This window comes from Talpa occidentalis, unplaced genomic scaffold (genome assembly GCF_014898055.3).
Source record: "Talpa occidentalis isolate TD23 unplaced genomic scaffold, MPIMG_talOcc4v2.1 talOcc4.8, whole genome shotgun sequence".
Classification (NCBI taxonomy): Eukaryota; Metazoa; Chordata; class Mammalia; order Eulipotyphla; family Talpidae; genus Talpa; species Talpa occidentalis.
Window position 1 is genome coordinate 118806570 of NW_023605194.1, and position 24983 is coordinate 118831552.

General features: G+C 51.1%; 2 protein-coding genes across 11 annotated transcripts in view; both read right to left on the reverse strand.

Moving 5' to 3' along the window:
- ADAD1 (adenosine deaminase domain containing 1) overlaps positions 1-11991 on the reverse strand; it is a 29488-nt gene extending 17497 nt beyond the window's left edge. The window contains 7 exon segments of the mRNA XM_037496140.2: positions 1129-1254; positions 3021-3089; positions 6669-6836; positions 9000-9188; positions 9668-9802; positions 9805-9846; positions 11976-11991. Coding sequence (XP_037352037.1) covers positions 1129-1254; positions 3021-3089; positions 6669-6836; positions 9000-9188; positions 9668-9802; positions 9805-9838 — 721 coding nt within the window. The 5' untranslated portion in view covers positions 9839-9846; positions 11976-11991.
- A 1414-nt stretch (positions 11992-13405) lies between these two features.
- The window catches only part of BLTP1 (bridge-like lipid transfer protein family member 1), a 98125-nt gene continuing 86547 nt past the window's right edge, over positions 13406-24983 (reverse strand). For all 10 annotated transcript variants that reach the window (XM_054690380.1, XM_054690379.1, XM_054690381.1 and 7 more), the window contains 10 exons: positions 24545-24695; positions 23934-24091; positions 23624-23816; positions 23254-23471; positions 21144-21395; positions 20385-20588; positions 18105-18299; positions 17646-17780; positions 15240-15405; positions 13406-14101 (listed from right to left, as the gene is read on the reverse strand). In XM_054690380.1, the coding sequence (XP_054546355.1) occupies positions 13885-14101; positions 15240-15405; positions 17646-17780; positions 18105-18299; positions 20385-20588; positions 21144-21395; positions 23254-23471; positions 23624-23816; positions 23934-24091; positions 24545-24695 (1889 nt within the window). In that variant the 3' untranslated portion in view covers positions 13406-13884. The remainder of the gene's footprint in view (positions 14102-15239; positions 15406-17645; positions 17781-18104; positions 18300-20384; positions 20589-21143; positions 21396-23253; positions 23472-23623; positions 23817-23933; positions 24092-24544; positions 24696-24983) is intronic.

A 24983-nucleotide genomic window follows, 5' to 3' on the forward strand; every position in this document is an offset into this window, starting at 1 on the left:
GGTTGTGGTCACTTATGGCCCATCAATTCCTCTTATTCATCACAAATGGAACTTTATAGTTTTTACCCAAATGCCAAGTACTGTGCTAAAGATTTCATTTCTATCATCATCATCAACTCTAACAACTCCAGCAGTGGCGGCCACTATTTCCATTCCTGGAAACAGGAAAACTGAAGCAGAGATACCGCGACAACCCTGCCCCGCCCCAGCAGGGCGCTGGCTCTGATGCTGGAGCCCCGGCAGCGACTGCCATGACCTCTGCTGAGGCCCTCGCGCCACCACCCGTCTCACCAAATACAGCTCTCGGTGGGCTTTTAAGCCCCTCCCTAACCTGGTGCCGCCCGGGCCCGGCCCCCCTGTGCTGCCCCATGCACCCCAAAGGCCAGCAGCGGTCACGCCCATCTCGAGGCCTAGCAGCTGTCTCACTCCCACACTCTTCCTCCACACCCTTCTCTAAGAATGCCAACTCCTACCACCCTTCAAGTTTCAGCTGACCTCCCGCCCATCCCCAGAGATTTAACCCCGTCTGTTCACTGATCCAGGAGCTCTCATGCCTCTTTCTCTTTCAAACAATTTCCAATTGTCATCATCAGAGACTTTCAACCAGCTCATAAAAACTCCTTAAGAAGCAAATCTCAAACTGCTGCTGTATCATCTACTCAGAAATCAATGTATCTTATCCAGGGATCAATAAAAAATGGAAACATTTTCATTAATGATCAAGCCAGACCACTAGCAGGTAAATAAAAGGTACAATGTAGCTGCAATCATCGCACATCCAGAAGAATAAAGATGACTCTGCACCTTACATCCTGTCCTGCTGGGAAACGCGTCAGCTTTGCGGCGCCCTTCTCCACATCACGGCGGGGCGGGGTGCGGGGCTGGCATTGGCCCACAAGCCCCTCACCATGCTGCGGGGCTCTGCTGGCTCCCGCTCAGTAACGATCCCCACCTCGGAGAACCTTAGAACGCTATGACCTACACCCACTGGGAAAGCCCACTTCAGACCAATGCAGCACCTCTGTCAACAGGAGCAAAGACAGTGAAGGTACTACCGAAATACGTTCAGGCCATTAGGTATTTAGGGATCCTTCTACAAAGCAATACAAGCCAAAAGTTTGGACTTACCTCTCTCAATTATAAAAGCAGCCAATGAATTACTACATTTTAGATATTCTGAATTATTAAAAATTAGTTGATTAAATGTTTCTTTAACAATCAGCGAAATCTTTGCATACTGAATGTGTCTCCCTTCTAGGAAAAAAAACACACTATTAATTTGAAGAGCATGATGCTTTTTCCACAGTGCGACTATGATTCCGATTATGACATTACAATTAGATGAGCTAAGAATTCATAGGTATCTAGGAAAAGTTATCATTTGTGTCTTGATTGAGATTTTAAGGCATTCAATTTTAACAGAACAAGCTGCCTTCTTACAATAAGAGGTCTCATAATGTGCAATTGAGTACATGAAACAGCTCTGTTACAGGGCAGTCTGCACAGACCATACAGCTAGAGCTCACTGAAGGCCAGCAGCAGTCTCCCCAAGCTCTGTGACAGACAAAACATGCTCCTTTCTGCTGCAGACAGTATGGGAAAAATAGGCAATTTCCTCAAAATATTAAAAATAGAACTTCCATATGATTCTGCAATTCTATTTCAGGTACTTATCAAAAAAAAAAAAAACAAAAAACCACTAACTTTAAAAGATAGCTGCAGCCCCATGTTCATGGCAGCACCGTTTACAAGCATCAAGTGCTGGAACTTAAATGTCCCTCCACGGATGAGTGGACAGAGATGTGGCATACCTACACAATGGAATATTATTCTGCAAGAAAATCCTGTCATTTGCGACATGGATGGACCTTGAGGGCATTATGCTAAGTCAGGCAGCAAAAGACAAATGCCACATGATCTCACATATATGTGGAATCTAAAAAAACCCACCAAACAACACCCCTCCACCCATAAACAAACCAAAAATCTGAGCTCATGGACACGTTCAACAGATTGGTGCTCACCAAAGGTGGGGACAAGGGGTTGGGTGAAATGGGAGAAAAGAGGTTAAAAGCATACTCTGCTAACTGTGTTAAATTCATTTTAGCTAGCCCTCGTACATGTTCCTGTTTATATTTGTTAACACTGAATTTTTCTATGTTAATACTGTGAATGCTCTCTTCTTGGCAGAAACAGATAAAGTCATCATCAAAGAGCAAAAGAACAATCACAACGCTAACCACAAAATGAAGTGCTGAGGGGAAAAAGAATTAACTACTGGGTCTATTCTTTCATCTAACCACAAGCATACAACGTGGAGGTGCACATTATAATTGAATGTTAGCTTAATTTTCACTTAAGGTGTACAAACTGCTTTTTGATTCTTAGGTAGTAAAATATGGAAAAGAGGTACTCAACAACTCAGCCCTACATTATCATCAGAAACTCATGACACAGGAAAAGGACTGTTCATTTAACATTTTTTAAAGTTAACTTTTTTTTTAACTGAGACAGCCAGCAATACACATTCAGAAGTCTCCTCTCTAAATGTAACTACTACTACGGGTTTCTTGGACATTTTGAGAAAATCTGCGAACGTGAATCACTGTGAATAACAAACCCCACCGATGGAACTGACTTTTGCTTGGTCTTGGGCCCCACTGGGGAGCAGACCTCAGTGCCGCCACCGCCCCCTCAAGGGCAGCACAGGGAACGCGCCGCCCTGAGCGGTGCACTGTGGGGTCAGACTCGCGGTCACAGTAGTCTCACAAGAGCAGTCATGGGCAACTCGTCAACCATCTCCTTTGGTTCATCAGAAATGAGTCACTTCTCTCAGCTTTCCTCCCCACTCCTCATCTTTCTTTCAGAGAATGAAGAGAAACTCCCCATTTTGTACCAGTGTGACAGTTTTAAATGATAAATTCTAATGCCTATTTTCATACCTGCACGTTTTAATTACATTGCTACACTTTTTAATGGGTTTGCTTTTCTTAAAAAAAGAACAAAAAGGACTTTCATACCATAATGCACTTTGGAGACATAAGCTGGTTCCGGGGAGACAACAGGCTCTGCAGGGATAGGAGGGGGGCCTGGAAAGAAGCAAGACATAGGAAAGGTCAGTGCCCCCAAGAGCAGGCTCCCTCTCTGCAGTGAGCAACCAGAGAAGCGTGGTCTTTTCCTGTATACTTCTGCCAGCTCTAGGCCACCAAATAGCCATTCAGGTCGGCCCCCCCAAAAAATGACCTCATGTTACTACTATCATACTTTAAAATACATGCAACATTGTGAAAAGCAGCTACAATGGAACCCTGTTTCAAATGCTTTATGAGCAATTTCCTATGAACAGTAATACTGTCCAAAACATTTTAAATTAACATCCTAACAAAAGTATCAATTTTAATGTTATTTCACCAGACAGTTTTTCTAGGGAAATACCACAAAGTTTTCAAAGCTTTTCAATTCCATTTTTTGCAAGTGGCTCTTCCAGTTTGGTTCCCAACTTAGAGAATCTGAAACAAACAAGAGCAGGACAATAAACCGAAGGACAAAAAAGGCAAGGACAGCGGGACTGAAGAGGCTCCAGGAGCAGAGTCAGCACATGTCTTGAGTCTCACTCACGGAGAAAGCGAGAGCTGCTGGCCAGGACTCAATTTTGAATTAAGATGAGAAATGGTTCAACACACAGCAGCTAGCAAGGCAAGCCTGACAACGCCATCCTGGGGGGCACACAGTCAACAATGCCAACCAGTCATACCAGCTGGCCTTTCGATAAGCACAACTTCAAAAACTCAAAGATGGTTTTTTCCCTTTACTCGCGTGAGTAGGGCTCAAGTGGAATGAAAAATACTAAAGATATTAAATCCAGCTTACAAATAATTAAAATAAAGTGACTGTACAAGTTGGTCTCAACTTTTAAAACACCACGTACAAAGAGGCAAAATAACATTGAAAAGGAAGAACAGAGTTGAAGAATACATGCGTTTATTTCAAAACTTAATACAAGTGACAATAACCAACGCACTGTGGTAATAACATAAATACAGGCACACAGACCAGAGCACCCATAATTAAATCCGTGTTATGGTCAAATGATTCTTGACAAGGTACCACACCACGCAGTGGGCAACGTAACAAAGGAGGCTGGAAAAACTGCATATCCACAGGCAAGAAGACAAAATGGGGGCCTCACCAAACAGTAAGTACAAAACGAACGGGCTGTGGATCAAAGACCCAAACATCAGTGCTAGACCTCGCAAACGCAGAAGAAAACACTCGGGAGCTTCCTGACCCTGGGTCTGGTCATGATTTATTGGAGAAGACTCCAAAAGTATAGACAACAAAAGAAAAAATAGACAAACTGAACTTTAATACCATTAATAGCCATTAATAACAGTAAAAATGCAAATCATATGATGCATAAATATATATAAACATAAGGGGTAATTTCATATTGAATTAAAAAGCTATCCATAAAAAAATAAATCATTGCATTTATAGGTCAAATAACATGTACAAAACAAGTCAAAGTATTTTACTAAAAAATCCTGAGAAATGACAATGAATTTGAGAGCAAAGAATTTGGTGAAGGGCGTTGATATTCAAGTTTCACTTCTGTAGTCCAATTTTTGAGCTTAGATTTTGAATAAAAATGGGACATCTGAGTTACCTCTTCAGAAAAAAAAGTGTTTTACTAAAAAGAACAAAAAGAAGTTTCTAGCACCAGCACTTACAAGACATTTACCATCACCACCATATCTCAGCCCAAGACAGACACAGTGCCTATGTTAAATTCAGTGGTGGTAGAATTATTTGAGAAAACAATGGCCTACAGTGTATATTGCCCACAGGTTAAGAATGTAACCTTCTTGGGCCTCCCCGGTGGCGCAGCGGTTGAGCGCTGGGTTGCGAAGCTGCCCGCAGCCTCTGCAGTGTCGGTTCGATTCCCGGCTGCTCCCCGGCCACCAGAGGAGGGTCCCACATGGTGCGCAGACCTCTCCTGCCGCCCGCTGCTCCCCTCAGCAGTGTACTTCGGTCCTTCTGCCTGCTCTGCTCCCCGCTCTGGCTCTGGTGAATTCTCTCACCCTCCCGCACTTCTGACTGTACCCAGTGCATGTATAAACGAAAAAACGAACAAACAAGTAAATAAATAAAACATGCCTCTATAAAAAAAGAAAAAAAAAAAAAAAAAGAATGTAACCTTCTTTGATGATTTTTTTAAAATCCCCCCTCAGGCTGGTTGGAGGGGCTCATTATCGCAGGGTAGGGGTGAAAGTCCTGCCCCCTGCTGGCCTTCTCTGTCTCTGACACCCTGCACAGGCATCTAGCTTGCAAGAGGGCTTTGGTGCAGCTCTGGTATTGGGCTTGGTGGGTGGGGACAGGCCCCACCAAACAGAAAACAACAGGAAAATGAACGAAACACTAAATACTTATTAAATCCGAAGTATGACAAGCTACTTGAAAACGATGAGAAAGCACACTGAGACTTATGAGATCGAGCTGAATAAATCGTTTTTCATTACTATATGAAGAATTCAACTGAAAGAACAAAAAGGAGAATATTACAAAAGAAAAACTGAAATTAATAAACCAAAAACAAAAAGCCCAGTAGAAGAAATAAAATAGTGCTGCTCTGAACTTTAAAAGAATGAATTTACTGTCATTGCTTTAGTCAAATTTAAATGTTTTTAAAAGTTGCTTTGTTTTGAGCCTCCCTGGACATGCAGGGGTTAAAGACAGCACCATCAAGCTATCGGCAGCCACCAGAGAATGAGGTGGATCCCCGGCCAGGGAGCTACCCACAGGGTGCAGCAGACCTTTCCTGTCTCCCCACTGCTCCCTTCAGCAGTGTATCTCAGTGGATCCGTCAGTTCTGCTCCCCACTCTGTCTCTGGTGAGTCCTCTCACCCCCTGCACCACTAGCCTACACCCCAGTTCTTGCATGCAAAAACAGATCTTTAAAAAAAAAAAGTTGCTTTGTTTCCAGTTAAGTCAAAATGTAATCGACCATCAAATAATTATTGACAACAACTGTGTACTGTGCTAATGTAGCCCTCAGGCTGATGGCTGTAGAGGATGACTCCTATGTGTCCTTTCCAACGTGGGTGAAGGGCTTGCATGCACTGCTAGTAGCCCTTACAGCAATCATCTGAGCCCCACCCTCCTTTTCAAAAGCCTAAGTGAGATTCAGAGGGCAACTAACTTGTGTGTCCAGTGTCACTGTTCCTTTGATCCAAGCAATCTAATTCTGGAGTTTTCATTAACCGACATGCTTTACTACACTTTAGGCCATTATTTTCTCAAAATAATTCGAACTTCACTGAGTTTAACACAGGCAAATATCACAAAACTGCATCAGAAACCTCCAAGTAATAAATATACGGCATTAGGTGCAAATACCAGGAGGCTACGGAAAAATCAGGTCAGGATTGCAAGTCACCACAATCTGACAAGTCACCAGACAGTTCAGCAACACAACTGTATCTCTTATTGCTGAAATATTTACCACTAAGTACCTGAGCAATCAAAGCATCAAGGGAAGAAGTTATGCAAATCCTGCTACTTCCATTCTCCTAATGTTGTCAAGTAGCTCTTCAATAACAAAATTTCCAGGTGATTCCTTCTGGAAAAGAATACACTTTACTAATACTTTATAATCAAAGGGTATTTACCTGATGTTTCTGAGGTCCTTGGTTCAGGCTCCTCCAACTGTAGCAGCTCATCAAGAGCTAACTTTGCTGCATTGGATCTAGACTCCTTTTTATTTTGTCCCAGTCCAGTCTTGTATTGAATACCATCCACCACGGCACAAAAAGCAAAGTATGGTCCCATAACATTACCTTGAAAAAGAACTCAGAATGAATGCTACAATACATCACAGCATGATCTGGCAATTGATGTCTTATAAGGGAAAACCACCCAGTGCAAAACTTCTCGAAAACCGTCTTGGCCTATCGGTCTTTCTGCAGGGCAGATGCAGGGCAATAGCTCAGTGGGCCCGGAACTAGTGCTGATAAACCCATCCAGCAGTTGGCGTGGCTGCAGATCAGGGCAAGCAGCAAGGCCAGCTTTAAAGAACATGGGATGACAGCGTCCCGAGTACTATCTGGCAAGGGTAAGCAGGCAAGTTATCTATCAAGTGAGTGACGGGAGGTAGAAAGTGCAGTGTCTGGTAATATCTCTCTCCTTCTAACTTTCAATACCAACAAAGCTGCACTGCTCCCACCCTTGCAGGGCCCAATTGTCTTATAAGAGAAGGAACCCTTTGAAGATATCCCAGGCACACAACAGTCATGGTAAGCAACGTGGTGAGCAAGTCACTGCTTCAGGGCAGGTGGGGAGGGGAGTTCAAGAAAACCGAGGCAGGAATAATAATTTTTTAAAAAAGTGTAAAGAATTTAACTTAATGACCAGTTGCCCAAGATTCCTAAAGGAATTACTTTTACACAACTACTTTTAACTTATTTTCATGCTTCTCTAATGAGAAATGAACTGGAATCAATTCCTAAATTTATAGGACAAAAAACTGCATTTCAAGCTTTGCTTGTTGGTATTCAGATTCCAGTAGGTCTCCTGGACGCTCTGGTTGTCAATGGCTGGGTACACAGTCACTCCGCAGGGACGTCATTAGCACTGTTTCCTCATCACATATAACATTAGCTGCTAGAGCTTGGTTTTACGAGCAACTTGTGGTTCCACTTGAGCAGACGGCATTTCTCAAGTTCCTTCCTTCACTATCACCTGGGCACCAATCCAAATTTACAAACCAGAGTTTATATATTCAACAAGTAGCTGAGATGATTCTTTGAGATATTACACATCTAATTTGTTAACAAGTACCTTGCATTAGTGTGGAACATTGAGCTTCACCCTCTTTATACCCCCAGGATCTCAAACTTTAGAGCAGATCTAACCCACCTGAAGTGCTTGTTAAAGATACCAACCCTCTGGTCTCACTACCAAACCCATCCAGATTAACTAGCATGCAAGATAAACATCATTAATAATCAATGGAGTGTGGTTTTGAGTAGTTTCCACTCAGGTCAGTGATTATTTGTCCTGAACATGGTTTTTTTTTTTCTTCCCTTACCCAGAAATGAAGCCCACAGTATTGCTCGCACAGACTGATGCAACCTAGAGTGACAGGACCTGGAAACCCCACTTTCCACAGTGAGACCCTATTTCTGAGCCTGTTATTTCATCTAGAACAGATTAGAAACTTGACTTCATCATGATAATCTTTACTATAATCTCAAAAACTTAAAGTTCTTTTGAAAAGATGCTAACCTTGAGATCATATGGCAATAGCACCAGGAAAACTAAAGAAACCAAACAAGCTGACTGTGCCTGAGCATATACTTAAAAAAAGAGACTAATTATTTCTCTTGTCTGTTCATGACTCTTAAACCACTGATCCTCTTATCCACTTTCTTAAAGTTCTTCCTAACTACCGATCAGAAGGCAAAAAAATCAGAAGCTGCTTTCTGGACTTTTCTGATCTGTGGAACTCCCTTGGCCTTCCCCAGGCAGCCCTCAGGTGGGTCTCAAAGGGCCATTTAAGAGAGAAAAGTCACAGACAAGTCCACACACAAAGCATCAATCATCTAAGTACTACTTTCACCACTTGTCCTTGAATTTCAGATACCAGATTTGACCATCAATTTGCTCAGCAGTCATCACAGAACCCTTCTGATAAACAGTTCAAATATTTAACATCCCCACAAGTTTATTTTACAATAGATTTATACCCCCAAGCAATGCACGGGGCTGATGAAATTTCAGTTCAACTAGCCACACATGAGAAATTTAAAGTTCAGCGACTGTGAGCTGTTTCAAGAGGCTCAAAAAGTGTCTGAATATTTAAATTTCTGAAATACACGCCTCAAAACACACTAGTAGCGTTTAGTAGCCCCAACATTTCACGTATGTGGAAGAAAGTTTAGCACCACTTGTAACAGGGAATCATTTCAGCACTATTATCATCAGACAATTGTTGCACCTGCCTGTTGTTACTGTTTCCTTAAGGTCAAGTTGGACCCGCTGCATTTGTGCAAACTGGTGCAATGCTGACACGGGATTTATCTCTCCACGCTTGTATTTCATTATAAACTCCTTGGGTATTTTTTTTGGAGGAAGGACAGGATTTGAAATAGATGAAAGACTTTTGGAAAGCAATGGTTCTGGAAAATTACCTAAAAATAAATGCTTATGGTTGTCAATTCGGTAAAATAAAAACGAGCAGAACAAACGCATTTAACCCTCCCCCCGCCAAGCGCCTCTCACACACATCGTCATACACTCTCATCGCAAGTTTCCAGCAAGGGTGTGGCACAAAGATGCGCACAACCTGCGGCTGCGCGCGCGGCCACGGGGCGCCCCCGGGAAGAAGCGGCGTCACGCGGCGCCCTCGCAGGCCCTGAATTTGGGCGACGCCGAGGGCTTTTGGCGGTGAAGCGGCCCCAAGGCCGGGGCGGGCAAGAACCACGCCTGGGACGGGAACCGCCCCTGCCCCCGGCCCCGCACCACGTTTCCCGGACTCCAGGGGCTCCGGGAGGCCCGTCCTCGCCTGCACGCGGCGGCCCAGCGCCTCGGGGCGCGCCTCCGCCCGCCGCCCGCCCGGCAGAGGGGCGCCCTGGGCCGCGGGCGGGGGCGCCCCGCCAGGCAGCCGCACCCGTCACTGGCGTGAGCTTGGAGGCCATGCCCGCCAGGCCGCGGCTCTCGGCGGGGAAGCCCGCGGGGGCGGCCGCCGTCTGCGGAGGCGGCTGCTCGGGCAGGTTCTTCTTCAGCATCTGGGCGAAGCTGGGGCCCGCGGGCTCGGGAACCAGTCGTTGCTGCCGGACATTTTCTCACCTGCGGGTCACAGCGAGTTGGCCGGAGGCGGGCCCGGCCCGCCCCCGCGCCCCCACGCTACCCCCACCCCGGGGCCCGACACCCGCACGCCCCGCGCCCCACACCGCCCCCACCCCGGGCCCGACACCCGCCCCGCCCGCCCCCCTACCCCACCCCGGGGCCCGACACCCGCACGCCCCGCGCCCCCACCGCCCCACCCCGGGCCCGACACCCGCACGCCCCGCGCCCCCACCCTACCCCACCCCGGGCCCGACACCCGCACGCCCGCGCCCCCACGCTACCCCCACCCCGGGGCCCGACACCCGCACGCCGCGCCCCCACCCTACCCCCACCCCGGGGCCCGACACCGCACGCCCCGCGCCCCCACCCTACCCCCACCCCGGGGCCCGACACCCGCACGCCCGCGCCCACACCCGCCCCACCCTACCCCACCCGGGGCCCGACACCCGCACGCCCCGCGCCCCCACCCTACCCCCACCCCGGGCCCGACACCCGCACGCCCCGCGCCCCACACCGCCCCCCCGGGGCCCGACCCCGCACGCCCCGCGCCCCCACCCTACCCCACCCCGGGCCCGACACCCGCACGCCCCGCGCCCACACCCTACCCCCACCCCGGCCCGACACCCGCACGCCCCGCGCCCCACACCCCCCCACCCCGGGCCCGACACCCGCACGCCCCGCGCCCCCACCCTACCCCCACCCCGGGGCCCGACACCCGCACGCCCCGCGCCCCCACCCTACCCCCACCCCGGGCCCGACACCCGCACGCCCCGCGCCCCACACCCTACCCCCACCCCGGGGCCGACACCCGCACGCCCCGCGCCCCACACCCGCCCCCACCCCGGGCCCGACACCCGCACGCCCGCGCCCCACCCTACCCCCACCCCGGGCCCGACACCCGCACGCCCCGCGCCCCCACCCTACCCCCACCCCGGGGCCCGACACCCGCACGCCCCGCGCCCCACACCCGCCCCACCCCGGGGCCCGACACCCGCACGCCCCGCGCCCCCACCCTACCCCCACCCCGGCCCGACACCCGCACGCCCCGCGCCCCACACCCGCCCCCACCCCGGGGCCCGACACCCGCACGCCCCGCGCCACCCTACCCCCACCCGGGCCCGACACCCGCACGCCCCGCGCCCCACACCGCCCCACCCCGGGGCCCGACACCCGCATGCCCGCGCCCCCACCCTACCCCACCCCGGGCCCGACACCCGCACGCCCCGCGCCCCCACCCTACCCCCACCCCGGGGCCCGACACCCGCACGCCCCGCGCCCCCACCCTACCCCCACCCCGGGGCCCGACACCCGCACGCCCCGCGCCCCCACACCCGCCCCCACCCGGGGCCCGACACCCGCACGCCCCGCGCCCCCACCTACCCCCACCCCGGGCCCGACACCCGCACGCCCCGCGCCCCACACCCGCCCCCACCCCGGCCCGACACCCGCACGCCCCGCGCCCCCACCCTACCCCCACCCCGGGCCCGACACCCGCACGCCCCGCGCCCCACACCCGCCCCCACCCTACCCCCACCCCGGGGCCCCGACACCCGCACGCCCCGCGCCCCACACCCGCCCCCGGCCCCGCGCCCCCACCCCACCGGGGCCGACACCCGCACGCCCCGCGCCCGCCTCACCTCCAGGGAGAGAAGGCAGCCCGCGCCGGGCCCGCCCCCCACCAGCGCGGGCGTCCCCGGCTCCGGCGGCCAGGCGGGGCTCCGGCCACCCCGCCACCGCCGTTGCCTCGACCGCTGGCCGCGCCGCCTGCGAGGGCCCCACGCGCGGCCTCCAGCGCCGCCGCCGCGCCGGCCAATCGCCAGGCTCCACGCTCGCAGCCCCGCCCCGCGCCTGCGCGGAGCCTCGCAATCGGCGCCCCGCGCGCGCGTCGCCTCAGCGATGGGCGCCCGTCGCTTCAGGCGCCCGCTCAGGGCCGGGTGCCCGCTCCTCACCCCCAGGCGCCTCCTCACTTCGGGCGCCCCCATCTCACCTCAGGCACCTCTTCCTCACCTCAGGCGCCTCCCCAGGGCCGGGTGCCCGCTCCTCACCCCAGGCACCGCCTCCTCACCCCAGGGCCGGGTGCCCGCTCCTCACCCCAAGGCGCCTCCTCACCTCAGGCGCCCCCATCTCACCTCAGGGGCCTCCTCCTCACCCCAGGCGCCTCCTCACCTCAGGCACCACCTCAGGGCCGGGTGCCCGCTCCTCACCCCAGGCGCCTCCTCACTTCGGGCGCCCCCATCTCACCTCAGGGACCTCCTCCTCACCCCAGGCACCGCCTCCTCACCTCAGGCGCCTCCTCACCTCAGGCACCACCTCAGGGCCGGGTGCCCGCTCCTCACCCCAGGCGCCTCCTCACTTCGGGCGCCCCCATCTCACCTCAGGCACCTCCTCCTCACCCCAGGCACCGCCTCCTCACCTCAGGCGCCTCCCCAGGGCCGGGTGCCCGCTCCTCACCCCGGGCGCCTCCTCACCCCAGGCGCCTCCTCACCTCAGGCGCCCCCATCTCACCTCAGGGGCCTTCTCCTCACCCCAGGCGCCTACTCACCTCAGGCACCACCTCAGGGCTGGGTGCCCGCTCCTCACCCCAGGCACCGCCTCCTCACCTCAGGCGCCTCCTCAGCGCCAAGCACCCCCTTCTCACCCCAGGCGCCCCATCTCACTTCGGGGTCCTCCTCCGCACCCCAGGTGCCTCCTCAACGCTGAGCACCCCCTCCTCACCTCAGGGGCCTCCTCACCCCAGGCGCCCCCTCCTCACCTCAGGCGCCCCCCTCTCACCTCAGGGGCCTCCTCCTCCGGGCCGGGCGCCGGCCTCGCGCTCGCGGCGGCCGTGGGACTTGGGCGTGTGCGCCGTCCGCGAGCGGCTGCGCCGGCGGCCTAAGGACCAGGCGGGCGCGGGCGCGGCGCGCGCGGCTTCTCACGCAAATGTCTTCCGGCCGCCTGGGCGCCTTCGCACGTCGCGCCCGCCCGTCAGTGTCACAATAGCGGCCCCTTCCAGAACGTTCTCAGCACCCGGCCTTGCCCACGGGGAGCCGGGCCCAGGTGTTGCCAGAAGCGCGCCGCGGGCGGGCAGGGGGAGGCCTGGGCGGGGGAGCTGAAGCCCAAGGGGAAGGGCCGGGGCGCGGGGGGCGCGGGGGCGGCGCGCGGGTTCCCTCTCGCAGTCGGGCCCCGCAGACCCACGGCGGCTGCGGCGCCGAGTCTCACGCGCCGCCGCGCGGCCCCGGGCTGGCTTCTCCTCGGGCCGCAGGGCCGGCGGGCGCGCCGGCCTCGCGGGGCGGAGAGCCTGGAAAGGGGCGCCTGTGCCGACCGCCCGGGGTGCCGGGAGACGCCCGAGAACGGGAATTCCCGGGTGCCGGGACCAGCCCCCGCCCGCCTCCGCGCCGCCGCTGAGCTTCGCGTGCTCTCGGCTGTGCGTTTCTTCGGCCCCTGGAATTAACGCCCGAACACACGTCCGCGGCGCGGGCGCCCAGGGAAGGTGTGATGGTTTCAGGGGCCTCGGGAGCCGCCGCCGTGAACAACCGACGTGAAGTGAACATCCGTTCATTATAGAAATAAACTGTCGAAGGAAAAATTCAACTATAGACTGAAACCAATTATTGTGGCTTTATTACAAACAACAGTGATATTTAATCATATCACAATTACAATTACTCAAACTATGTACAGGTAGGTATTTATACAAGTCTACACTTAAAAAAAAGCAACGAAAGATGATTATCAACAGGATTTCTTCCTAAAAGTTATGGCCAATAACAGGAAATTCACAGTTATTCTGAAAATATTGTAAAGATGCAGGAATCATATTGCACATAATACGGTTAGAAACCCACCAGATTTATAGGGTTCACTCTAGTCATTCACAAGCGCACGTTATCATGCAATACTTCATGGCGGGGCTCGAATGAGTTGCCTTATAAACTTTGTAATGTACTGGCCACAAAATCAGAATTAAGTTATATTTAAAATTACTGTACAAAGAAAAAACACTAGTGTAATAAAACTTAACGGACAAAATCATAATTTGTTCACAGATCAAGTCGCTTTTTAGTGTTCTTCTTTGTCTCTTCCTTTCTTTTCCTTTTCATCCTGTAGTGCAGCACCGAGCTTTTTTATGAGAACTGACAGAACCTTGTCCAGTGGGTCCATGACGCCTCTCTGAAGCCATTTAGGAATAGTAGTCCTGGCATGGTGGAAGCCCAGTTTTTGAAGAATATAATCAACACCTACTGGATCGATCTTTCTTCCAGTCCAAGAAATTAATCTAAAATAATTATGAGTAATTGTTAAGGAGTACAGTGCCCTAGCACAGTTCTAAAGGTTGTTCAAGAACATCACCAAGCTGGGGCCTCCCCTGTGGCCTGGGGGTCAGTCTCAGGCGGTCACTGCCATGACCTGAGTTTGCTCCCCGGCCAGGGAGCAGACCCACAGGGCGCAGCAGACCTCTCCTGTCTCCCCGCTGCTCCCCTCAGCCGTGGATTTCAGTGGATCCGCCTGTTCTGCTCCCCACTCTGTCTCTGGTGAGTCCTCTTGCCCCCCACGCCTCTGGCCTACACCCCAGTTCTTGTATGCAAAAATAAATATTTAAAAAAAGAACAACACCAAGCCTTCATGATCTGTTCAAGGCAAAATATTACAATAAGTGCTTTAAAAAACCTAATCTACAACTCCGAGAATCAGTATGATAGTGTTCAGAAACTCACTGTGTGACTGTAAAATCCTTGAGCCAGGCACAGCAGTGAATGTCAGTGATTTTAGGCCATCGTCTATTTAGGCTCAGCCATCTGAGATACTTAACATCTATTCTCAAAGATGTTAACTATATCAACAGGGGGAAGCTTTTCACCTTGTATACGTATATTATTCACGACTTAGTTATGTCGTTGTGTGTGAACGACAGACAAGGATTGCCCAGCAACCCCCATGACTGCACAGGACGACTGCAGCACAGGAAGCAGGCTCTGCAGCGTGCAGCCGTCAGGGCGGGCAGGCCGAGGGCACTAGGATGCTGCCGGGTCTTCACCCAGTCCTGATGTAGGTGAGAACTCGTGGCTCCTGAATGATGCCTCACGACTTCTGAACTTTCCCAGACCAAGCAAAAGAGGTTACTGTAGCCACTCAGACACCTGAAAATAAGTCCTGGCGACAGCGGGAGGGGTGTCGTTCTGCAACTTTAGTGGATGGCTAGTCAGGGCAGAGCTATGCTCAGCGTTTGTGCTTCTTGTGACTTCCCTAGACGCAGTTTCAAAGGGAGCAGTGAGAACAGCTGTCAGAAGCTGTTGAGATTACAGAAGGCTAACTTCTAGACATGTTTTGATAAGCCGTATTTAGCCTTTTCTATAATTTCATTACCTCTTTCTCATAGTACAATAGGATGTAAGTGAAGTTCAGCTTCTCCTCACCTGAGTGTGGGTTCCAGATGCCACGTGTTGCACATAAAATCTCTCCAGTCCACAGTGGTGTAGGTGATCCCATCTTCCCTGTCTTTCTCAGAGGAACCGTCGTCATGTAGAATAATAGGACTTTTTTGTCCTGGTCGCATGGATAAAATCCGTGGTGGGAAAATGGCTGTAATGGAAATGATAGATTAATATTGCAAATATGTACCTTACAGACATATTTAGAATTACTGTATGAACAGAGGAATTTTATTTACAAACTGGCAAAGCCACATTTAACTGCATTTCCTAAAATACTATCAACCATAAATAAGTACCAGTATTTCCTGGAAAAAGACAGTACCAAAGCTATTTTTTTCTCTTACAACTCAAAATGACATCTTTTTTTTTTTTGAATAAACACATGCTTTACATATATCTGTCTGCCTCAAACTAATGGTGAAGGACACTGAATTTACTCGATTGCAGACATGGGGCCCTGAAATGGACGGCGGTAGGTTTTCAATGGGCTGTAGTGGAAGTGGATGACTTTTCCTTTTTTTTTCTTTTTTTTTTCTTTTTTTATTTATTTTTAATTTTTTTTTTATAGAGGCATGTTTTTATTTATTTATTTATTATATTTGTTTGTTTGTTTTGTTTATACATGCACTGGGTACAGTCAGAAGCGCGGGAGGGTGAGAGAATTCACCAGAGCCAGAGCGGGGAGCAGAACAGGCTGAAGGACCGAAGCACACTGCTGAGGGGAGCAGCGGGCGGCAGGAGAGGTCTGCGCGCCATGTGGGACCCTCCTCTGGTGGCCGGGGAGCAGCCGGGGATCGAACCGGCGCCGCAGAGGCTGTGGGCAGCTTCGCAACCCAGCGCTCAACCACTGCGCCACCGGGGAGGCCCGACTTTTCCTTTTTCACAGCTTTCCTGAGATAAATTTTATACTTTAAATGTGAAATGTGATAATTTTAGTAGGGTAATGTCTACATATAATTGAATATTGATTCTACCTTAACCTTTTTACTCTTTACAGTAAATACTCAAAATGAAAGCCTGTCTTTGGCAATCATTAAAAATAAGTACGAAATCAAAGCTGAGACAAAGGCAGCTTCCACGCGATCTTCAATAAACAGCATTGCTCTTAGGCACAAATTTTGAAGCTACAAATATGTGCATGTAGCCCTGGTTGTGCCTGGACTGGGAAGGAGCTCAGGCGTGAGATGGCGCGGTCACTCCTGAGACCACAGAGCTTTTTGTGCATTATTGGTGGTGCTTGTGGTGCTATAATCAACCTCAATTTGGAACCACGTTAATAGCATGTGAGACTAGACCAGAATTAAGATTTTTCAGGGCATTTTATGCTTGTTTGGGGCTAAACTAATTGCTTTTCATTTTGTACTTATAGCTCTAAAAAAAGACTTGCTTTTTTTAAAAAAATGCAATTCATGGCAGAAGTTTCACATAGTACCTGAGAGAGAGAAATCCAGCTGGCTTTCCTACCTAGCTAAGTAGATAAGAACAGGATTCTGATTTTTCCCTAGAATCTTTTCTCCACATTAGAGAGAAATAAGAGGGTCGCCAGTGACTAGCATAGGCTGGTGTGGCGTGTGAAAGCTGATACAGCGCTGCCTTGGAAATTCCACTGAAGGCCTTCCAGGCTTCCCCTACCACCGTTACTGACTGCGCGTGCATCTGGAGTGGACAGTATTGGAAGCCGGTCAGTCTCTGCCACATCTCTTTCAGCACCAGCTTCCAGCACTCACCACGAGGCTACTCTGAAATATCTGGAGACAAGTCCTACATTTCTTTCTTTGTGAAAAAAATTAAGCATTATTGTAATATGAACTGAAAAAATTACATATATTACAAATTACAAGCAATTTGTAAGGACAGTTGCACCTGTTGTCTTACATCATGAGTGAATGTTTCTGGAGTAAGGGGCCGTGTACTGGGGATCTGTCCGTATCATTGCATTTTGCACAGACTCATCATTTAAGCAGCTACAGAGTATTGCCTTCCGTTGCAGGACACAACATATGGGGGGGGTCACTCTGTTTCTTAATTTGCAGTTTTCAGCGAGTTAACCGATGTAGCTCAAAGAGATAAAACACCGCTGTGGTGTAAAGAATTTATAAAAAGAAAATCTATCTGCGTTCTATGGATGTACCTAATTCACTGTTCGCCATTATGCTCCTAAGCCACATCCTTTACTACGTAGTCGTTCCTGGCAGTGCTTCCTCGGGTTTTCTTCCCTTGCCTTACAGGGTCTCTTACAAGGCCCAGAACCACGAGATGCCGTTTGGTGAGAGGTGCGGTTGGACGGAGGCCTGCGGAGTCGCGTGGCCTCGGGAATCGTGGGGGGAGACGACACCCCCTCGTGTGTCCTCAGACCCTACCCTCCAGCGGGGCCCGACGCACACCCACCTTTCTCTTTCTCCTTCAGGTAGGCAGACACCAAGTCATGAAGGAACATGATGAGCTCGGCGTCCATGGTGACGCAGATGTGGTCAGTGAACTCCGTCACCACGCTGCACTCCACCTTGGGCTTCTGGGTGGCGTCTGCAGGGGGAAGTGCTCTTACTTGGAGCGAAAGATTTCATGGGATACGTCCCTTTTTCTTCCCGCTACTGAACCCACTTAACTGCAGCGCCGGAGAGCTGAGTAGTTTCTGTGTGAGTCACAGAACAAGGAGGAAAGTGCATGCCATTTGCGCCCCACAAAGCCCTATGAAGGAACTTCTGTTATCCGCTCCCATCTCATTGAGGAGAAAGGCACAAATAGATTAAATTGTTTGTCAAAAGTTATCTAACTAGGAAAGCAATCAACTGACTCTCTTGGGGAAAAAGCAGTTGAAACTGGACACAAAGGTTGGTTTCTACACACCCTGTAGCGAAGGCTCCTGTGGCTCTTGAACGTGGATGGATTTGAAGTCAAGCTGCATCCGTGGTAACGCAAAGATAGTCTCTGTCTCGTGATTGTAGCTAGAACCTCCTCGGAATCCACTCAGCAAACTAGAATTCTTCACAGCAGTGCTGCTCTCCGTGTTATTAGCATCAACATTACGAAGTAGGTTTAGCTCTACGTGCACAGTAACAACAAAAATCCAGTTAACCAATAGGCACTAGTGAGCCTATAGTTTTCATGACACTTGAGACAAGTCATTTCAAAATCTAGAAGGGTTAAGACGCAACCTATGAAGCTGTCCGCAGCCTCTGTAGCACGAGTTTGATCCCCGGCTGGTCAAGGAGCAACCCACACAGCACAGCAGACCTCTCCTGTCTTGCCCGCTGCTCCCCTCAGCAGTGTATTTCAGTCAGTCTGCCTGTTCTGTTCCCCTCTCTGTCTCTGGTGAATCCTCTCACCCCCCGCACCTCTGGCCTGTACCCCTGTATGCATAAATAAATCAATCTTAAAAAAAAAAAAATCTAGAAGATAGAGACTCAATTTAAAATAAGATTACAAAGATTAGGTTTTAATAACAGTGACTTTGGTTTCTCAAACTTTAAAATGAATATTATTCTTAACTGAATTTAAGCATTTCATTAAGCTCAAAGTTCTCCATATATTGACTACCTCACTGTTGCAGAACTTGTGACTAAATGCACTGACCTTGAAATCAGGTGGACATCCTTCTCTTCCCTCACATATGTGCTATGGTTACACTATGGTGGTTCTATGTACACACACATTTTTTTTTTTAAAGATTTATTTATTTATTTATACATACATAATACATACATACATACTTACATACATACATACCAGCACTGGGTACAGTCAGAAGCGCGGGAGGGTGAGAGAACCCACCAGAGCCAGAGCGGGGAGCAGAGCAGGCAGAAGGACCGAAGGACACTGCTGAGGGGAGCAGCGGGCGGCAGGAGAGGTCTGCGCGCCATGCGGGACCCTCCTCCGGTGGCCGGGGAGCAGCCGGGGATCGAACCGGCGCTGCAGAGGCTGCAGGCAGCTTCGCAAGGCTCAACCGCTGCGCCACCGGGAAGGCCCTGTATACACACTTTTAACTAGGTACAGATAGCAGTTTAATAGGCTAAAAGCTCCTGCAGAGTAACTCAGCCAAAAAGACCCTTCTCCCCCAAAGCCTCTAATTGAGAAGGAGAATAAATCTTGTATCAATGATTTATGCACAACCCTCTGACTCACTTCCTGCCCTCACCCTGAGGCTGCCGCTCACATGAGTGCTGTCGAGGGCATATGTCGCCCCCAGCACGTCTCACCAGCTCCCCACACATGCAGCAACTGGTGGGCAGCGCTGCAAACGCAGACCTGCAAACGCAGACCTGATCACATGAAAACACTCTTCAAAAGCACTCTTTTTAAACTTAAGGCTTCACAGGAATAGCAGTTTCATTTTATTGCAACCTTAAGTTTACTGTACTGTGTTACTTAGTTTTGTAGTAACTTCCCCAAACTGCCAATGTTTAAAGTCACTTCAAAAATATTATTCCAGGGCCTCCCAGGTGGCGCAGTGGGTTGAGCACAGCGCTGTGAAGCTGTCCACAGCCTCTGCAGCGAGAGTTCCATCCCCCGCCAGCCAGGGAGCAGCCCACACGGCTTGCAGACCTCTCCTGTCGCGCCCACTGCTCCCCTCAGCACTGCATTTCGTCAGTCTGCCTGTTGTGTTCCACACTCTGGCTCTGGTGAATCCACTCACCCTCCCGCGCCTCTGGCCTGTACCCCGGTTCTTGTATAAATAAATAAATCTTAAAAAAAATTTTTTTTCCAATATTTTTGATTTATTTAAACCAGTATTTTAAGAGCTGCTACACCACTGGGGTAGGGGGGTGTGTGTGACACATCCACATGACAAGTCATGTCAGCAGGAGTAAAATGCACTTGTCTATTGGTTAAAGTAACGAGAAGTGTCCCTCTAAAAATCAACTCCCAACTGGGCCTCCCTGGTGGCACAAGGGGTTAAGTCTCAGCGCTATCAAGCTATCAGCAGCCACTGCAGCACAAGTTTGATCCCCCGCCAGGGAGCTAACCCACAGGGCACAGCAGACTCTCCTGTCTCCCTGCTGCTCCCTTTAGCAGTGCATTCCGCCTGTTCTGCTCCTTGCTCTGTCTCTGGTGATACCTCTGGCCTATACCCCTGTCTTGTATGCATAAATCAATCTGAAAAAAAAAAAAAAAAAATCAACTCCCAACCTTCATTCCTCGTGGCTGTGACATAATTGAACCACTCTTTCACACTCGCCACTCCATGGGGTGGGTTTTCGTGACGGCGCCTGGTTATCTTGGTTATTGTGGCCATAGGGCTTTCCAAAGCACCACAAGGTTTGGTGACCATGGTATTGTGGCCTAGATGGAAGTCCAGTGTCTGCACAATATACGTGGAATGATCGCTGGAGCCTAGAGGAGAAAAGTTTATATTTAGATGCAGAAAGATATGTCCCTAAAGCAACAGATTTATTTATAAAAGTCATAATCACAAATGACTTTTTTATTTTAGTTGTCACTGGTTTATCCCCAGTAAGATAAAGTGCATCAACCTTTATCTTCATCATTAACCCACTGAGTAAGAGAGGAAAGCTAAAAGGAGTTGGGTTTATCAAGGTAGACAGAGGCAGAAACAGCCTCCCACCAAGTTTATGGTGCAGTCTTCCCTGACAGTCTCCTCACACTAACTCTGTGTGTCTTCAGGTTTTTATACAGAATATTGGCAGTAACTATTAACGTGACCATGGCCAGCCACGGCAGAAGGAGGCAGTGAGAAGAAAGATGGCAAGTTCAGAAAACAGGTCCTTCGACAAATTCCAGGCTGGTCCTTCAGCCGCAAACTCCTTGACATGCCAGGTGCATGGTAAAACACAGAGAGGAAACATGATTCGGGGGAGGAAAACTACGCCATTTATAAGCATCACGCAAGGATAGGGAAAAGTAAAAGCTAGAAATATATCAATTTACCATCTTCCCAGATTTTCTGAGCTTCGGTCCAAAAAGCAATATTTGGTTCTTCTAAATGAAAAAGGGCCCAGGACTTTGAACGGAAATTTGGACCATGAAAACAAGCCAGTGTCATGTGATTCCCATGTAAGCTCATGGAGCCTCCAAACTGCATCCCATCTTCGGGGAGCGGGATCTGGAATAGGGAGATGTGGCATCCCGACACCACCTTCAGGACTCCTGGCCAGTGTCGATGGTGAGCTGCGTCCAGCACTGCAAGGAAACCAGAATGCTTATCCAGGAGTGCCCGTGCACATGGGAGTGGGCACTTACTACAGCAGAGGTGATTCAGGCAGGGGCCGAGCACCTGTCAGCTGTGAGCTGAGGCTGAGCTACAGAGAGCCTCGCAGAAGACAGTGCCTAACACTGTCTTGGACAGAACCAAGTCGTTTGCCAGCAGTGACTAACTCTTCTGGAAAGGTCCAGGACTTACAAGGTGCTTGCATGACGTTTTGTAAGTTCTCCCCTAACTGTGCAACTCGGGTATTTCACCCAAACTCTCCGAGTGAGGGGGAAGAGGGTGTTGGGGAGCCACTGAGTGGGAGGCTGAGAAATCACTGGCAGGACCCCTGACCCTAAGGGCTGGTTTCCTTCACCCTCTCCGAGCCCAGCGGCCTGAGGGTGGGGTCCAAGCAGCAGCAGCAGCAGCAGCTGGCCCTGCCAGGCCGGTGGGTTCCAGGGGCCATTCCAGCCACGGTTTGGGAAGCAGTCACCACACCCCCGTTCATAGTCCTTGTGCCAATAATGTCTTTTCAGCTGGTGTCCACACGTCATCCAGGGTCCAGCCAGGCAGCACATGTGGTGCCTAGTGGTCTCTTCTGTCTCCTTAACTCCATGATACCCCCTAGGCCTGTCTGCCTTTGTAGTGAGGGCTTTCTGGAGACGACCCTTTTATTTGTGCCCAAAGCCAACTTGTGTTTCAAGGGCCCGTGGGGACGAGACAGGCCACAAGGAAGCAACTGAAGGAAACCAGAAGGGGGAGCCAGTGGGCTGTGTCCCCTCAGCAGGTCAGGTCACGAAAGGGGCTGCGCCAAGTTAAAAGAGCGTGGGAGACACTCCCAGGTTCCGCCTGGGATTGAACCGGATGTGCTGGTTCGGACCAACCAGTTGTGAAGGCAGTTTTAGGCCAGTTGTGGAATGTGGGCCCAAGGCTAGAGCAGATGGTCAGCAAAGGGAAAGCCAGAGACCACGGAGGAGGCCACACCAGCGAGAGCAGCGTGTTGGCACCGAGCACAGGCGTAGGAGGCGCCAGGGAGGGCCTGAGCGCGCCACAGCGTCTGCGTGATTTGCAGACGGATATGCCATTTTAATAATTTTTTGTTTCTGTGATAAAAAGTCATTAAAAGTGCCCTGATTTCTACCGTGTTTATGTCTCTGTCACTCCAGGTGAAGCCGCCACCGTGTGCGGCCTGGATTCTGTAGTAACTACCGCTGTGGCCTCTGCTTCCACCATTAACTACCTGGAGCAGCCAGAGGGCCAGAGTGAGGTTATTAAAAAGGTGTGTTTCGACAAAAAAATAAGATGTTTCAAAACTCTCTGACTGCTGGCCATCGCCTTCAAAGCCCTGGGCCTGCCTCTCTGAGTGCAAGCCCATCCCCCACTTGCCTGCTCTGCCCCACTACGGGGGGCGCCATGATGGGTCTCACACCCCCACCCCCAAACCCTCCTCCCTTCAGCGCAGGCTTTCTGACCACCCTTCTAAAGTACCTCACACCATCGCGTGCCTCTCCCCCGTGTCCCCCTGCTCTGAGCACGTCTCTCCCTGAACTACCCCAACGCCAGGAGAGCCACAGCTGCAGGAGCTCGGCAGCCCAGTCCGCCGGACACACTCCTGTGCCCATGGCAGAGCTTCCCAAGCACCTGTTGGCTGAGACCGTGAGTGAAAAGAATGATGGTCTGGAGTAGCCCGGCCTGAGACTCTGACTCCACGCCCTGAACCAGGAGATGCTCCTCGCCTAGTTACCAGGGTTCAGAAGCTGGGGGGGACCCGAGGACCCCCTGAATCACGGCCCTGCCTACTTCCAGCAGCCACAGGAGAGCAGGCCCACAACACTCAGCTCTGATGCTTACACTGCTCCTGAGAACTCCTCTCCAGGCTGGTGGCCGTTGTCTTGGGGGGGAGGTAAGGGACCGGTCCCCAGGTAGACAGGGCTCGTTTGCTGGTGTCGAACTGCTGTGTGAAAAACTCCTGGAGCTTCATTCCTATCTTTATCAGGTCTGGTGTAGTTGATCTTGATATCATCACTTGAAAAATATCCCACTTCAAATCTCCATGGACAAAAATTTCACTGGACATGAAACAATATCATCAGTAGGACATAGTTAAGATACAAGAACAATTCTCCCCCACCTGCTCTCGTTCGTGTTCGTATCGCACAACACAAGTCCAGGGACCGGAGCAAACGCCTCCTGGGCAGCAGTGTGCTAGTGGCTCTCGTACCTTTTGTCGGTCATGCTCGAGTCCAGCGTGTTGCACAGATTCACTTTCCACTCGTCCTGGAGCTTCAGGTCGGCGTTGCTGAAGATCCCCATGAGGATGCTGGAGCCCATGTAGTCCACACGCGCCTCGGTGGAGCCCATGGTGATCTGGATCTTGTGACTGGGCTGCTGGTTTGGATGCTCGGATATGTGCGCTGCGGCAGACAGAGACCACGGTCACTTCTCTCAGGAAAGCCTCCTGGGAAAAACGCACCAAAATCCATTTCAGAATCGTTTCTCGGTGCATCTTCCAGTTGCCAAGTGGGACTTACCGACCATCTCCAGAGCGTTCACGTCGATGGTCCCTCCGACAACCCCACCTTTGGAATCTAACTGTGACCGTCCCAGGCCCACTGACATGCTGATCTCGCGGTCCCGGTTACTTCCTACTGACAGGCGGCCCTGGCTCTTCAAACCACTGGTCGTCCAGCTGAAACAGAAAATCGCACAGGCTTCCATGTTGTGATTTAAAACAGCAATTCAGTCAGATGCTTTCCAAAATGTTTGATACTGAAAAATACGTTTTATAAAAACTGGTGAATGGGCCTCCCCTGGTGGCGCAGCGGCTGAGCGCTGGGTTGCGAGGCTGCCCACAGCCTCTGCAGTGCCAGATCGATCCCCGGCCACCGGCGAGGGTCCCACAACAAAAAAACTGTGGTGAATGTTCGAGTGCTGATGATGCCTCTTAGCTAGAAAATTACACAATTTTCCACGTAATTTTTTAGGGTAGTATTTCATGCTGTTTAATAGTCATCGTTAGGATTAAACAATTTCTTTCGTCTGTCTTTACCATCTCAAACATTTAAGTGTTAAAGAGTTTTGAGTTATCTTATGAGAAACGCCGCAATGACTAAAGGCATTTTCTTTGTGTCAAGCAGCTTACGTCGTGTTCCCCATCACGTTGCTCATGTTCATCTGGACGTTCAGTTGCTTCAGATTGATAGCAAACACCACCAGTGTCTCCCACGGGGCCCCTTGCTGGCTCGCTGCTTTGCTTGACTTGTTGAAAGGAGTTGATGTTTTTGAAAGCGAATCTAAAAACAAAGATTGTGAGCAAACGCTTACTCACACAGATGCTCGGGGCAAACCCAGCCTCACGCTGCAGCCCCCAGACCACACGCCTGGGCTGAGACCTGCGCCCAGCAGCGCTCACATCAGCCCCCACGAGAGCTGCTCTGCCCGCCCTGGCAGCGTCCGCACGGCCTCCGTCTCCGGGCCCACCTGGGGTCTCTGCGGAGGCCCTGCACCAGCTTATTACCCTCCCGCCTCGCCTGTGGTGCCAACTGTGTCACTCACTTCTATTTTCCTCAATACATAAAAGA